This window comes from Anabrus simplex, chromosome 1 (assembly GCF_040414725.1).
Source record: "Anabrus simplex isolate iqAnaSimp1 chromosome 1, ASM4041472v1, whole genome shotgun sequence".
NCBI classification, from domain to species: domain Eukaryota; kingdom Metazoa; phylum Arthropoda; class Insecta; order Orthoptera; family Tettigoniidae; genus Anabrus; species Anabrus simplex.
Genome location: NC_090265.1, coordinates 1,716,237,514 through 1,716,255,071, shown reverse-complemented (window position 1 = coordinate 1,716,255,071; position 17,558 = coordinate 1,716,237,514). Strand labels below are relative to the sequence as shown.

General features: G+C 40.4%; 1 protein-coding gene across 3 annotated transcripts in view; it reads right to left on the bottom strand.

Annotated features, from left to right (window-relative positions):
* Positions 1–4,868: 4,868 nt before the first annotated feature.
* The window catches only part of LOC136882167 (hemolymph lipopolysaccharide-binding protein), a 61,332-nt gene continuing 48,642 nt past the window's right edge, over positions 4,869–17,558 (bottom strand). For 2 of the 3 annotated variants that reach the window (XM_067154726.2, XM_067154719.2), the window contains exons 3-5: positions 15,174–15,204; positions 7,577–7,819; positions 4,869–5,245 (exon numbers count right to left, since the gene is read on the bottom strand). In XM_067154726.2, coding sequence (XP_067010827.2) covers positions 5,094–5,245; positions 7,577–7,819; positions 15,174–15,204 — 426 coding nt within the window. In that variant the 3' untranslated portion in view covers positions 4,869–5,093. Of the gene's footprint in view, positions 5,246–7,576; positions 7,876–15,173; positions 15,205–17,558 lie in introns of all 3 variants that reach the window. The other variant, XR_011018817.1, reaches the window with a different exon arrangement.

Below are 17,558 nucleotides of genomic sequence, written 5' to 3'. Positions count from 1 at the left end.
TTCACGCAATAACTGCGTATGGTAACATATCAAGGTTATACTCGTAGTTACTGGGACGTCGCTCAGAACGCAACACAGGAGAATCGGTCTCGAGATTCTCGCGAGAGTCTTGAGATCTGTGACGTCAGTCTTGAGAGTCTCGAGCGAGGGCGTTGCTCATCACTAGTTCTAGGAAGTAAATAAAGTCACTTATGAGTTCTTTAAAGATTGCTTCAAGTTTATTTCACACTTTTCCTACTTTCTCCTTTTTGCCTGCAGTTGCGGTCTATAGGACCTCAAACATTTTACCGTACCAGTTATGTACAGATTATAGCATGATCAGCTCAGTAGTCCATCTTGTTTCTACATCATGATACAGAGTACGCTCGACACGATTAACTAAACGTGTACGTTTGTAATAGACCACAGCTTTGTGTGTTTCCTTAATTATGTATTGTACGTCTCGCGCCTGAGAATTAAAAAAAATCATCTTGCAATGTTTGACTCAAAACTGTATATAAACAATGCCCTATACAAGGTATTTGCGTAAAGCTTTTATAAACCGTTAGGGTCTTCCTAATATTTGCACCTTGATCTGTTACAAACGTGACCCTTTGTAAATATGGCAACTGAGTTCCTAACGCAGCACTCTGGGTGGTAAAATCTTTCATGATGTATTCTCCAGACGTCGGAGTATTGGGGAAGAGGCAGGTTAAAATAATCCTGTTTTATTACCCACTTCCCCCTGTGGGTGGGGGCGGTAGAATAACACCCACGGTATCCCCTGCCTGTCGTAAGAGGCGACTAAAAGGGGCCCCAGGGGCTCTGAACTTTGGAGTGTGGGTTGGTGACCACGAGTCCCTTATCTGAGTCCTGGCATTGCTTCCACTTACTTGTGCCAGGCTCCTCACTTCCATCTATCCTATCCGACCTCTCTTGGTCAACTCTTATTCTTTTCCGACCCCGACGCTATTAGGTTTCCGAGGGATAGGGAGTCTTTCATTTTCACGCCCTTCATGGTCCTTGTCTTTCTTTGACCTATATCTTCATTTTCGAAGTGTCGGCTCCCTTCCATTTTCCCTCTGATTAGTGATATATAGAGGATGGTTGCCTAGTTGTACTTCCTCTTACAATAATCACCGCCACCACTTTTATTGCCCACTCATTAATGTAGTGAACCGTAAGGGAAATAAAATTATTTATTTTTAATCATCCGTCCGCATGTCTGTAGCTGCAACATAAGAATAACACTGCATTGTGTCACGAACGTCCGGTATTATAGATCGACGAATATCTTTGGCCACTTCATGATTTCGCCAGAAAACAGTCGTCCAGTACGGTAGCATCTCAGACGCATTTACTTTACCAAGGTAATTTCCTGCATTGATTCTTGTGCTACCATTTTAAAGCCTGTACCTGACATGACTTTGAAAGGGCGTAGGTATAAGGCATACACTTTAACATAAGCCTTTGTTACGCTTTATAGAGCTTAGAATAACTCGACTGCATGAACCATTCATCTGACTCGAAGGAGAACGAGTGCAACAATGCCTTACTAATGTGCTGGTATTTGAGCTCCTCAAGAGGCACTGTCCTACTTTGGATTACACACATTCTGTTTTCTGCCTCTTGTCATCAATAACAACATAAAATCGATCCTATACTTCACTCTTCCCAACTCTACCTTATTTCAATGCATTCAATTTATTGTTGATTTCTCTCTTGACTTCATTTAGAATATCTATGTTAAACGAGCAACTAACAGCATTGAACTTAACACAGATGTTCTAGATTCCTTCCTTATGTGGTCCAAGATCTTTGTGCTCGTCATGACTTGACCTTGTGAACCGCTGGTCTTGCTTACCTCTCAGCGTGAATACTAGGATCCTTGCGCCGGCCAGCGGGTAATATCATTGCATCGTGTTTAGGCTGGCGCTTGGAGACATAGACAGTTATACCTCTGCTTGAACTGGGTTGTACTATTCTCTAAATTACACATTGCACCGTAATATACCGAAGTACGGTACCTTATTATGACGCGAATACTCTGTAACATTGTAAGGAATTATTTTCTTCGTCACCGTAATGTCGGTAAATACAAGCACTGAACAAATGGATATTGAATGTAGGGTCTGATAAATTATGAGTGATAACGATGTACATCTATAGTAGCCGTCAGTTTATGTACTTAACCTACTTATTCATATACTTACCGCTGCATACAATGTCAGAATGCGTACCGGTATCTTTTATAATTATGTTATGCTGCGTCAAAATAGACCTCGGCAGAAATGAAAGAAATGGACGGCATAGTCGCTTATTTACGGAATGGAGTAGGCTCTTGGTTGGCTATTCGCATACTTGGCACAAACAACATTCAGCCCCACTACCAGTAGGCCTACGACACGCTGCTCGCCGCACAATGCGGGGACAACGCTGTCGATATACAGACATGGACAAAAATATTCATACCCCTAGCCATCCAATACACAATGCTTTATTGCTGGACCAATACGGAGTACAGGTCAAAATTACAAACCCAAACGTATGCCTTGTACAGCAGTGGTCATTACAAAGCACAAAATAAACTGGAAGTAAATAACAGTACATAACAAAGCAACAAATGCGTACTCCATGACACTACTTGTCTGGACATTAGTATTCATACCTTACGTGTAAAAATGGCGTTTGAACGTTAAAGAGGAACCTGTGTTGTTCCGTGGCATTAGTTGTGTAGTAGATGCAGACAGAGATGGACTGATCAGCTGGTCATAGACGCCACTAGTCCAATGACGAGGAAAACCAAGGAAACGTCTGTTGAAGAGAGACGACTTATTCTAGGCCTTCACCACCAAGGAAAATCGTATTTCGAGATCGGAAACATCATTGGAAGAAGTAAACCAACTGTGCAAAGTATAATACAAAGGTTAAAAGGACAGGATGTTCTTATAAGCAAGGAAAGAAGTGGACGTCCGAAGAAATTGTCCGCACGAGAAGAAAGGTTCATAGTAACCACAATTAAAAAACAACCACACACTACATCTTCGGCAATAGCATCGCAGCTGGCGGAATATTTCCATCATGCAGTGTCAAACAAAACAGTAAGGAGGGTCCTTCATCGTGCTGGGTATGGATCTAGGGTCCCAAGAAAGAAACCACACATAACGAAAGTGAATCGACGGAAGAAACTACAATTTTCAAAAGAATGTGTGATGAAAGATAATGCGTTTTGGTCGACAGTGATGTTTACAGATGAGAGGAAATTTAGTATTTTCCGAAGTGATGGACGCATTTTAGTGTAGAGACGCCGGAACACAGAGCTCGATGAGCAGAACCTCGTTACCACTGTGAAGCACGGCGGGGGTGGGGTTATGGTGTGGGGCTCAATGGCCGCTTCAGGTGTCGGGGAGTTGGTATTTATGGATAGATTTCAATATTTGAACATCCTGAAAGAAAACGTTCGCAAAAGCGCCGAAGAGCTTGGGATTGCTAATGAATTTTACTTCCAACACGACAATGACCCCAAATATACGGCGGAAATTGTTCGCTTGTGGGTACTCGACAACACGCCGCACACATTAAAAACACCTCCCCAATCGCCGAATACCAACCCCATCGAACATCTATGGAGTGAATTGGAGTCCAGACTAAGAAAACACCACATAACAAGTAAAACACACTTGAAACAGTTACTACAACAAGAATGGCGAAACATTTCATCTGAACTAACACGGAAACTGGAGTTATCAATGCCCAGCAGGTTAAAATAAATAATATACAGGAAAGGCAAACAAACGCGCTACTGATCGAGTTTGTAATACCTGTTTCTTCATTGAGTTCTGAACTCTTCTGGAATACGGTATGAATACTTATGTCCAGATAAGTAGTGTCATGTAGTACGAATTTATTGCTTTGTTATGTACTGTTACTTACTTCCAGTTTATTTTGTGCTTTTTAATGTACACTGCTGTATAAGGTATGCGTTTGGTTTTGTAATTTTGACCTGTACTCCGTATTGGTCCAGCAATAAAGCATTTTGTTTGGGATGGATTGGGGTATGAATACTTTTGTCCATGTCTGTATTTCAAAATTCCTCGCGAGAAACAAGTGCTTGCGCTAGTCTCGAGAAATTTCGAGATCCCATCTCAGACTGCCGATCACTAGTACTACAGCACCATAGAATTAAGCAGTAATGACTGACGTGTCTGAAATAATATTTATACAACTGGTCCAATGGCTTATATCACTGGAATGCCATACAAAGAAACTGACTACGTCCTTGAACAACCTTACATATACCAACGACAGGAAAGGGTGGAATTTCGAAGACAGCCAAGTTGCTAGAAACTATTAAAGTATCACTATGACAAACGGGAGGAAGAGCGCCAGCAAAAGGTAAACACCGTTCGAAAAAGGACCAAGCGTCTTCAGAATCAGATGACTTTGCACTTTTGGAACATTCTCTAAATGAGAAGAATAGTGAGCTTGAAATATATTAAGGAAACTACTTGGACGACAAGGATATTAGGATACTCAAAGGGAGAACATTGGGTGATGTGTGTACAGTACAGTACAGTACACATTTGTGACCTTTTGAAATAGACCATAAATACCTGTCCTAAATTCTGAACAATTTTGTTCGCGTTTTCAAATATTTCAGTCTAAAACTATGTAGTTCTTGGATTTTGTCTAAGCGGATGTGGGGTTTGTTGAGTATTAATGTGTTTCTGTTTGACATGTAAATTTATGTCTTTTGCATGTATTTGAAGAGTATTTAGATGTTCTTTTTTCACTGTTCTTCTTAACTACATTTTTAAGAGTATTTCGTTAGCCCATATTTAGAACAAGCTTGCCATTATATAAACTTGTTTTGCATTAAAAAGTCATGATTTGAAGCAAATTAAATCTATTTCAGCTCCATATCATAAAGCTAATATGTCACAGATCTAGACAGTCCTGAATTTTTAAAAATGTAGATCTAGAAATTAAAGTGGTAACCTCGTCTACTGTATACTGAAGATTCGAGGTTTATTTTACAAGCTCTTCGAAATACAGTAGCTCGTAAAGTTCCACCTGAGCCAAATTTTCTAGATAGAGCGAAAGCTAGCTGCATGTTAGTGCACCTCACATAGGAAGGGGCGTTTCACGTTGCACAGACCGTTCACAATCCCTTGGCGAATTCCAATACGCAGCCTGGCACAGTCACCTTCGCCCTTAGGATAGCCTGGCGACCATCCCAAGTAGTCTTTGTGATCCAGAGGTTTACCTGGAACATAAATGCAACGTTGATTTTATGAGAGACATAGCTCACTTGCCAGATCATCCCGTACCTAAAAACTAATCACCAGAACTGTTAAGACATTAATCCACTGGCGGCGGAATTTCGACAGAACCACGTCTTTACCCAGTCACACACGTCGTCATCCGATGCACGCCGATGCCCACGAATGTATTTTTCCAGCTCGAAAAGTATTCTCCACCCACATCTCTGAAGCGTATCCCTCAGACAGTTGGCGGTGTGGGGGCATAAGTGTCATAAAGAAGAATAATGCCGAGGTGTTTTGACTTTATTGTGCGCTTCAGTTTCAGCAACGTGTCTTTATGGCGCCGTGCATTGATTTGGGCCTCATGCGCGAACTAAAGACGGGCATTCGTGGAGTTAACATTTCTGGCGATTACTTTTTGCGGTACCAAATGTTTTGCTATCCTTTTTGGCAGGTGACTGGTTTCCATTTCACTGCTTATTATGTATCAACTCGCAATAAACACAGCCTCGAACAATTAGAACACTTTTGGATTGCAAAACAATATTCATATTGTGATGTTAGCTTAGTCTATCATGCACAGTCTTTATAAACGTGAACATGGGAGAGAAATATTACACCTGTTTGTCGAAAAACATGGGTCTTGTTTCACAGATGAAATGCCGATTTAAAATTGTAGTTGTAAGTATAAACAACACATAGTTCATAAACCGTTGGGACATTGTGGATTTGAATACTTTGACAACGAGTGTAAGATTTGTACGAGTATTGTTGGTCTTCCTCAGTATCCTGTTCAATGTCTGATCGTTACGATCTCAAATGAAATAAACTCGATACAATTCTGCCCATTTTATCCTTTCCCTCTTCTGTGATTTGCTTCTGTTCTACAATCAAAAGCCTAGCCTTCAAACAAATACAAAGCATTCTCTATGTCAACGTAGTTTTTTCCAAGATCTCTATCCTGAAATCTTTATATACTGGCAGAAAATGAAATCCAGACACCAAGAAGGAGTTGTGCTACATAAACGAAATTCGGGAGGCGTGTTTGCGCATCTGAAAGATGACGCCTATTCAGATTTGCGCGCTAGTCAACGAAGAGCGGTACTACTACTGTAGTAAGTTTGCTTTAAATACGTGCTGTACTCTCCATGAGCATTAGTCATCGTCCGGTGTTGACGTTGTGAGATAGGTGTGAGTCAATCATGCCTTTAAGGAGTTGAGAAGACAGTATCAACAGCTTACTGAGTTTGAACGAGGCTGTGTAATAGGGTTACGAGAAGGTGGAAGTTCTTTCCGCGATATTACAGAAAGACTTGGCAGGGATGTAATCACAGTGCATCGGTATTGGTAACGATGGTCACGGGAAGGCACTGTCTCAAGAAGACTGGGGTCTGGTCGCACACAGGCCGCTACGGAGGGGAAAGACCATCGTTTTCACCTCATGGCTTTGGCAGATCGTACTACATCTTCAGCAACCATTAAAGTTTAAGTTGAGACCAGAGTGTCACAGCGAACTGTAACATTTCGATTACTTGCGAGACAACTCGGAGGTAGATGTCCTGTAGCGTGCATGCCGAATCACTACCATCTGCGACTTGAGTGGTATCAAGCTAGAGTTCATTGGAGGGAGGAGTGGAAATATGTTGTGTTCTCAGATGAGAACCAGTGTTGGCCGAGGGTTGGTAAAGAAGAGGTCAGTTTAGCGTAAGATACCAAGATGTCTGCATCACAAGATCTACACCAAGAGCTACGGTCTGGGGAGCGATTTCCTTTGACAGCATGAGCACTCTCGTCGTTATCCTAAGAACTTTGACATCGGATTTATACATCAGACCGGTGATTGAACCGGGTGTGCTGCCATTCATTCGCAGTATTCAAGTGGGTGTTATCCAACAGGGTAACGTTCGTCGTCATCCGTTGCTGACACCCAACTGCTCTACAGCGTGTCGACCAGTTACCTGGGCCTGCGAGGTCATTAGACCTTTCGCCCATTGCCGGCCCATGTAATAAAAATCGTGGCGAGTACAGCAGTTATTAATATACCACCATGTTACATGTCTCCCCGTGCATTTTTGAACCTGTGACCTGGAAACGTTAATCAGATAAATATGTTACCTAGGTAATTGTTTAGGCTAAATTGTATTCCTATAACTAAAATATTCTTGGTGCTGGGATTTCATTTTCCCCAGTGTATAATAGCATATAACAACTTGTGTTGCCCGTCAAACGTTATTAGTAGATTGCTAAGTAAGAGAAAACATGGACAAAGTTAGACGGCTACCTACTTTCTGAAATGTTTGGAACGCTACGGAAGAGGTTACATCTACTGTTACCTAGAATTGTCGTCCAGTTGCCCTGTGTTCCGTTTCGGTACACGCCGATGTATGGATCGTGTCCCTGCAGTCGAACCATGGCTTTCTCCCTGAGCACAGCGTATTCTTGATAATGATCCAGTATTGCCAGTTGGGTTCCTTCATCCTCGCAGATCCTCCTTGCCTCGTTCCAAGTCTTCCAGTCCAGATGGAATTTGTACACACCGATATCTTCAATCACTTCGTAATTAGGACCGAGTGTAGCTGAGAAGGAAACGGGCCAATCATTTGCGTGAGCACATGTCTCTCACTTGCTGGTCCTAGGAGCAAAATAGTTGGATAGTAAGCAGTGTCTAAAGGAGTATCGGATGGATAATGAAAGGAATTTGGTTTCATGCTAACAGAATCATTGTAAAATTAATAAAAATTAGCTTAAAATAATGAATAGTTATAAATTAGTCGATATCCCATATCTGTCATTATCATTAGCATGTATCACATGAATGTAAAGTTTAAGCTTGTATTAATTCATACAAATACGTATAATGTATTGCACCCTTATGCTTTAAGTTGGAGTCTACGGTAATTCAATTAAATAATTGCCATGTAATGCACATATTGTATTCTGAATGTGTTTTTCACATCGGAATGAAGTGGATAGGCCACACACAAGGGAGAAACGAAGTACCATGAGTCGCACTTCTTCAGTGTTTCTTACGATAAATTCCCATTTGCGGAGAAAGAGAACATACAGTAATTGTTAGCAGATGGATCTTAGAGAAAGCTACGACTCAGTTTGTAAGACGGAGGAAGGTAGATTCCTTCTCTTGAAGAAGAACGAACTGGTCCAAAATTTAAAAATATCCATCAATGATAAAATAATTCAGATTGTTTCATGTCTTGCTGTACAGCCGAGGATATTTCAGCTTATTTCAAACTAGAGGCCATAGTTAAGAGTGGATTCAAGTCCTTAAGAATAAGAAGTACATTTTATTAAATAAATGTTTACGCCGCCCAGGAAGTGTAATCACAAAATGATTTGTGTAAGTGCCACGTACGTCCTTTGATGGCTATTGTCACGTGACGTCTCATGACGACTGCCGTGGAGTGTTTCCGTCAAAGGACATGAAGTTAGTGACGCTAACCAGTTATTAAACATTTGCCACGAGAGAAAGTGAAGACTTGTGCCGTAAAATAAGCGTGTAGACAGTCACAGATTTTATATGTCTGAATACAGACTCCGAACCATCGATCAGTCAAATCCTGGATTACAATACCAGCGTATGGATACACTAGACCGCCCAGCATTGGAACTTTTTACAGGATAAATGCAGTAAGAACGTCTGTTTCATTGTAATTGCTTCGGGAATTGTGACTGAGAAGGTCGTGTGCGTACGCGTCAGGACAGTGTTTACAAAGGTAATTCTGACAAAGAGAGAGAAAGCTTTTGTGAGCGACTTTCTTGTTACTATCAGAAGCGCAAACTATTCAGCAGGTCATCACCGCTCATGTACATTTTTTCCCGATAGTTCATGGTAGGCTTTCGTGCCGGAAGATGTAACGAGACTTCGTTAATGGAATGCAGGACGAGGAGTGAACACTTTTAAGTACCCGTAATGAGTGTAAATATCAAGAACGGAGGCATATGGTGAATTATTATTTTCATTTTGAACATTGTCTATTGCGAAATAGAAAAACCTGCCGCTATTCGTAGCTGACATGTTGAGGAGAATGCAAGTGTAGACATTTAAAAGGAATTCAACACAGCTGGCAATAATCTGAACTTAGAGTCCCGCGAACACAATAGAGAGAAGTCCAGCCCAAGAGAGAAAGAGGAAAGTAGCAGAAATGAGAATGCTAAGATGAATGAGTGGAGTTACAAGAAAGGACAGAATAAGGAATAATTACATCGGAGGATCAGTGAAAGTGGGACCCATAGGAAAGAAGGCTCAAGAAATCAGGCTAAAATGGTATGGGAATGTGAAGAGAAGAGGGGAGGATTACGTGTGGAAAATAGTTGGAAATATGGAAATTGAAGGGTCAAGGAAGAGAGGAAGACCAAACATGAGATGGAAAGACAAGTTAGAAGGGGATCTGAGAACAAGTTTGGAAGAGGGAAGAAGCATTGGCTAGACATTCTTGGAAGAGAAGAATTTACCATAGAAACGCTGACCCAACATGACGTGGGAAAAGGCTGAGATGAAGAAGAGGAAGAAGAAGAAGAAACCAGCCCCCCAGTACGCGTAAAACTGACCGTGACTGACGTACTGATTCTCTAGGTAATGGCGTAGAATTAAATTTGTGTTGTAAACCCACTGAATATGAATCCTTAACTTACACAATATTAAAAAGATAGAAACACAGAATATACGTATAATACGACGCCGATGATGATAATGGAAATGGCTGAATAAATAAAATACAGTCCGCAGAATTTTTGAAATATGGAAAGACAAAGACTTTGCACCCTCAACAATACAACTGTAGAATAACGAAATCGTGCCCACTTTTCCTGTCCACAGGGCGCATGAACTTATTAGCCTTCGTATTGTGCGTTTTGAGACCGTTTATCCCTCCTCGTCCTTCTCTGAGCCACACATACTTCAAATGTTCGTCGAACAGAGTATAACATCCCGAAAAGAATGCTATCTTACTTTTATGTCCACTTACATCTTTCAAATCTATTGACAATGCAGCAGTGACAGGATTAAAAGGCTCGTCAACCACATAGAAAAAAATAGTGGCATTTTTTGCCATGGCTGCTCACTTTTGTTTCACTCAAGCATACAATCCTTACATGTTTCTCATTTTGCTTTTTGGAAAAGAGTCCATGAGGATTGCCATCCTCCCGCCCACCTTTTTAGCACAGTGCAACAAGTTAACAACTCATCCCAAAACTCTTGTTCAAAAGAGTAGGAAGTGCGCTCCAACTGGGTAATTAATTTACTAGTTGCGACTGAGACCTGAGTCAAAAATTTAGCCTGAAACTGTACTTAAAGATAATGGCATTCATCATTACAATATTCTACGTGGGATGAAAAACTGATATTAACACATTTTCATCCAAGGATTACAAAAAATAAACTTTTTAAAGCATCTAAAATGTCCTTAACATATTTCACACATCGAAACCATGAATTCCAGAGCGTGAGCGCGGGGAAAGTAAATACTACTGCTGGGAGATTAAGATAAATTTCCCTGAGAAAATTAATATTAGCATTTTTCACTTTTCTTGAATGTAAGAAATCCATTTTGAGTTGAATATGAAATGGCTTAGTTGTGACACTTATTTTAAAATCATGTCTCCGACTAAGTTTACCTTGTGCACAGAACATTCAAAATATATACGCTGGTCACCTATTATAGTCTCCAACGCTTTAAAGCATGTGACCATGTGTCGAGCTGAATCTGATACAAAATCAAGTAGATTTTTATATGACATATCATTATTCTTTCAACGTGTCAATGGGTGTCTGCTACAAGTACAGTAGTACCACATGCTTTGTCAAGAAAGCTACAAATACCTAGATATAGGTCCTGGTTTGCATTGTCACACATTGTTCGGCTTAAAACCGCGAAAACGCGTCTTCCCCGTCTGTCTCAAATCTCGTCTGCAACCTAATAATTGGCTTTCTTTGCTTCATTGCTTCCCCTCAGCGAGGTACACATTCATATTGAAATGTAGTTGCCTTCGGCGGATCTTCCAAGCATGGCATGTATCTTAATGCAGATTTGAAATAAAATAGCTAAAACGCCTTAAGCATGCTACATTCATTAATATTGGGCACAACTGTCAACAAAGAAGACATGAACATTCCTCCTTCTAACAAAAGAAACACGAAATCACCAAAGCGAGTTCACTGTTCTTTACTAGCAAGTTAAAAATATCGCTAGTGTTTAATTACACTGCCAGCTAAACTTGCTTAACTGAACATTGATTAACAATGGTGCTCTACGCTTCCTTCTAACAGTCCTTAAATTTAAACACGTTTACGTTACACACTGGTTAGCCAAGTACCTAATAAATGTTGGTGCACTTGACCATAAACCTTGTTTAAATGAAACTACAGATCGTCATTCCTGATTATTATTTAAATCCCTGATTATTGTCGGTTAATGTTAAACAGTCAAGTTAGAGCAGTTACCAAATATAAACAGTGATTAGCACTGAAAGTAAAATGGCTGCTAGTTTTGGAGATGGTTTTCGAGATGAACTGTTATGTCTGGAATATCTGGAACAGTATGGAAATGAGCGCGTGGGTTTAATATTGGAGAAAGGTGGTCCTTTTGAAGAAGTTAGTGATAAGTAATTTATGGGAAGGTTTCGCTTATGTAAACAAACAGTTTCATTTCTTCAGGAAACAATGCAAAAATAACCTACAGTTTCCACGGCAGGGAAAGCATCTGCTTCTGCTATCAACAGACTGCTCACTGCATTCAAGTATTACGCCACTGTTTACTTTAACATAATTGTAGATGCTACTACTAATATGCACAGAACAACAGCAGCTCGGATTACACTCTACGTGATTAATATTATAGCTTCTGCGATTATGCCACAATATCGGTTTCAAAATCTGAATAATTGGACGATCTTTTTCTCTTTTGCTCTTCAATGTTTCTACTGTACTAAGTACTGCCAGCCAGGACCGACTACAATGTAAGCAAAGAAGAAATGATCAAATGAATATTCCTCCTTCTAACAAAAGAAACAGGAAAACATCACGCTAGTGTTTAATCCCACTTCCAGCTAAATATGCTTAACTAACCATTCATTAAGAATGGTGCTCCACGCTTTCTTCTAACCTGACCTTAAATTTAAACCAAGTTTACGTACACACTGCTTAGCCGAATCATAGTCAAAGTTGGTGCACTTGACCATTAATATGGTTTTGTGTTAATTTACACCCCAAAATTTAATGATTTTTAAAGTTTTCAGACATATTTCTTGTAAACACTTTAATGTCTTTAGTAAAGTGTAATGTGGAAATGTCCTCGTTAAACTCATTACTCTCTCTTTATTTTAGAGAATAGGATAAAATTAAATAAGCGGTGTACAACATCCAAATATTTACAATAAGATACAAAAGTTGAAAACTAGAAAAGCGGCTGGAATTGATAAGATTTCTGGGTATATACTAAAGATAATGGGTTGATATATTACCATATCTGAAGTACTTATTTGATTGTTGTTTGGTTGAAGGAGCTATACCAAAAGAATGGAGAGTTGCTATAGTAGCCCCTGTGTATAAAGGAAAGGGTGATAGACATAAAGCTGAAAATTACAGGCCAGTAAGTTTGACATGCGTTGCATGTAAGCTTTGGGAAGGCATTCTTTCTGATTATATTAGACATGTTTGCGAAATTAATAACTGATTCGATAGAAGGCAGTTCGGTTTCAGGAAAGGTTATTCCACTGAAGCTCAACTTGTAGGATTCCAGCAAGATATAGCAGATATCTTGGATTCAGGAGGTCGAATGGACTGTATCGCGATTGACTTGTCTAAAGCATTTGATAGAGTGGATCATGGGATACTACTGGCAAAAATGAGTGCAAGTGGACTAGACAAAAGAGTGACTGAATGTGTTGCTATATTTCTAGAAAATAGAACTCAAAGAATTAGAGTAGGCGAAGCTTTACCTGACCCTGAAATAATTAAATAAGTACAAGACTGTGAGCAACTGCAAAATGACCTCCATAATTTTGTGAGATGGACAGTAGGCAATGGTATGATGATAAAGGGGATTAAAAGTCAGGTTGTTAGTTTCACAAATAGCAAAAGTCCTGTCAGTTTTAATTACTGCGTTGATGGGTGAAAGTTCCTTTTGGGGATCATTGTATATGGGTGTTAATATAGGGAAAGATCTTCATTGGGGTAATCACATAAATGGGATTGCAAATAAAAGATACAGATCTCTGCACATTGTTATAAGGGTGTTTAGGGGTTTAGTACGGATGTAAATGAGAGGGCATATAAGTCTCTGATAAGACCCCAACTGGAATATGATTCCAGTGTATGGGACCTTCACCAGGATTACTTGATTCAAGAACTGGAAAAATCCAAAGAAAAGCAGCTCGATTTGTTCTGGGTGATTTCCGACAAAATAGTAGCGTTACAAAAATGTTGTAAAGTTTGGGCTGGAAAGAACTGGGATAAAGAAGACGAGCTGCTCGACTAAGTGGTATGTTCCGAGCTGTCAGCGGAGAAATGGCGTGGAATGACACTAGTAGACGAATAGGTTTGAGTGGTGTCTTTAAAAGTAGGACAGATCACAATATGAAGATAAAGTTGGAATTCCAGAGGACAAATTGGGGCAAATATTCATTTACAGGAAGGGGAGTTTGGGATTGGAATAACTTACCAAGGGAGATGCTCAATAAATTTCCTTTGACATTGAAATTATTTAAGAAAAGGCTAGGAGAACAACAGATAGAGAATCTGCCACCTGGGCGACTGCCAAAATTGCAGGTCAGCATTGATTGATTGAGGTACTTATTTTGACAAGTACTGCCAAAAAAATGGATGGTCCACTTTGTGAAGAGGTTTGTTCGTCTCCAAAGCCATCCTCACTGCGTCTTCAACAAAAGCATTTTTTTTACATTTTGCACTTTTCACTTTATCCTGCATAATTTTGGATGGTGGCTTGCCGCTTTACTCCAAAGAGCTCCCCTTCTGATTTATTGATTTATTGCACTGACATTTTACCGCTTTTGACATACTTGACTAAGAAGTCCTTATTTTCTAATTCCAGGCGCTGATTACACAATTTACACATTAAAATTTCACTATCACTGGTATAAAATATTTCCTGTTCACAATTTTCTGTCCACTGTGTTTCTTTTATAGTTTTCGATCTCACCGAGATGTCCTACGTGAGCAATGTCCCTGGCGTGAGTACTCCCCACGTTTGAAGGCCTTTCTTACATCTTGAAACACCGGTCCTGAGTCTAAAATTGTTAGGGGCTATTTCTTCCTTGACCTACATTTCTGGATCATTTAGCTTCTTCTCCCAGAACTTCATGTGAGTGCTTTCTTGAGATGATTTCCGACAAAAGAGTAGCGTTACAAAAATACTGCAAAGTTTGGGCTGGGAAGACTTGGGAGAAAGGAGACGAGCTGCTCGACTAAGTGGTATATTCCGAGCTGTCAGTGAAGAGATGACGTGGAATGACATCAGTAGACGAACAAGTTTGTGTGGTGTCTTTAAAAGTAGGAAATATAAAAATGAAGATAAAGTTGGAATTCAAGGGTAGAAATTGGGGAAAATATTCGTTTATAGGAAGTGGAGTTAGGAATTGGAATAACTTACCAAGGGAGATGTTCAATAAATTTCAAATTTCTTTGCAATCGTTTAAAAAAGACTAGGAAAGCAACAGATAGGGAATCTGCCACTTGGGCGACTGCCCTAAATGCAGATCAGGATTGATTGATTGATTGATTGATTGATTGATTGATTGATTGATTGATAGATAGATTGATTGATTGATTGATTGATTGACTGAGAGTACAAAAGGAGTTCACTGGTCGTGCAATAAATCTCCTAGAGCCCTTTGAAAAATCATTGCTACATACAACGACAATGCTCTAAGAACATTTTAATAGGTCTGGTGACTTACATTGAGTTTGAGTCCTGGTCGTCCGCTGATCCTGAAACAGATAGGCTAACAATGTCATAAAGTTTAAGGGAAGAACAACCTTAAAAATATGTATCCATTTATATAATGCCAGATTTAACATTTCAGCTCCCCTAGGCACGCTTTTAGCAAGCGTCCCTCCTCCACAAAAAGTAGAACAACAGTCAAGTATTTAATACGGTACACAAACCAGAGTATTCATAAACTGAAAATAAACTCGCCAATCATGGAAGTTTTTAGATGCCAGGTTAACACAGCCAAGGTCCTCGAACTCACCAAAGAAATGTACAACTTATAGATGCCAGAGAAACAGCTCCATTTCAGATATTATGGTTAAAAATCTAACCGACACACCGTTAGTCAGTAGTGATATCACACACGTCTTGTGTTGCCTTAATCGAATAACTTTTATGAACGAAATAAATTGCCAGAATGGAACCAAAATTTAATTACGAGTATTTATTACATCATGGATCCATTCCGGAAAGTTAATTTTTGATATAAAAGCCAAAGGCATTTAAAAACATGAAAATGCATGAGTATTCTAGTCTACCGTCACTGCGTTGGCCTGCAAAGGAGGCTTGGAGTCGTGTGCCAACGGTGCCTTGGCCGCCAGGTTCGGCGGATGCAGAGTAGGTTTCGTCCGCGGTCCGACAGCTCTGCATTCCGACCGAACAATCGAGCACAGGAGCGGTGGCTCTTCGCCTCTCTATTCGGGAAACGGGAGGGGCTGTCCTGAGAATGGTTTTCCGTGGTTTTCTATTTTGCTCCACAAAGGCGGAACAGTTCCTAGTATAAGCCACGGCCGCTAACCCCCTCACCTCCAACGTTCATCACCTTTACCGTACATCACCTTCACCGCTCCAAATCTCCTGGCCTAAGAGAAGACGTCGTCACCCTCTAAGAGGCCCACCATAGACCTTCAGGGTGTAAAATGAAACCTTTTGTAGTAGTATTAGTAGTAGTTAGCTTCTTGGAAAGGTTTGGCATCGCTACCTCACTAGGACGAAGCGCTAGTAATTTTTCTTTTCATTTCCCGCCCGAAGGACGGGGCGGTCCCCTCAAAGCGTAACGCGCTCAAGTAATTTCACGGCTGAGAAACCCTAAAGAGCTTGAATAAGTTAAATGTAATTATTAACAATAATTATACAATTATAATTGTAGGAACAAAAATAGCACTGCATTAGCCAACATTTGCCGCCGCTCCAATGTAAGTGCCTAGTGGGCTTACATTGTAAATTCGCCTCTGTTAGTACACCGTGGGGCTGATATCCCCGTTGTTTTGCTCTTTAAAATAATAATCACCACTATCTCAAATACACTAACTGTTGTAAGTTGTAAGGGAAGGAATCAAGCACTCTTTTCATACTATGATATTGCATTATGCAACATCCTCGTCTAGATTTTGAGAGCTTGCGATTTTATTTTTGAAGTATCCTCATGCCAGTATCTTAACGTCATCTGTGTAGTTAAAAAACTGGTATACTGAACATTCATAGTAACAGGAAACCGAGATTCATCACAGAACATGATATGATACTACTTGCCACCGATTTGGTCCATGCCTCTCCTCTATAGCATTGATAGCCTGCAGTCGGCTCATGACAGTCATCGAGAAACTGCACACCTTTGTTAACAGGCAAGTCACGCGCCATCCGTGCCAAACTCGTTTCTGTTTCTGTTTACGAGCAAATATACTACTGTAAAAGCTGAACGCTACCTATGCAACGCACGAGATATTACGTAACATACTTGTCAAACTGGTTTTATGTTTAAGAGCAACTGCACTAATTTAACACCTGAAGGCGGTTACTACAGTAGTGTATTACGTCACATTCTCGCCAGACTGGTTTTGTTGTTGTTAGTATTTAGTTTCCGTCTTAGGGGCTTCAAACAACACTGGTCATCGGTTTCGGATCCTGGAGATGTATCGAATTCTCAGCGTTAATACTGGTTCATTTGCTGTTACGTCCTTTAGGGGATTGGGATATCTGTGGTCATCAGCCCCGTGGTCAAGTGAGTACGGAAATGACCTGAAAACCTGTGTCGGTGCGGGTCCTGTACGAGCGTGTGATATAATTATTGGTTGGGATAGGCGCGCCGGGACGTGAAGTACGGTACGATCCCCGTTGTGCATCGGAACTGAATTATAGAAACACATCGGACGTTTAATTTCAAAGGAATAATGGGCATGTTATACAACTAAATAAACCGAGTTCGATAGCTGCAGTCGCTTAAGTGCGGCCAGTATCCAGTAATCGGGAGATAGTGGGTTCGAGCCCCACTCGCGGCAGCCCTGAAGATGGTTTTCCGTGGTTTCCCATTTTCACACGAGGCAAATGCCGGGGCTGTACCTTAATTAAGGCC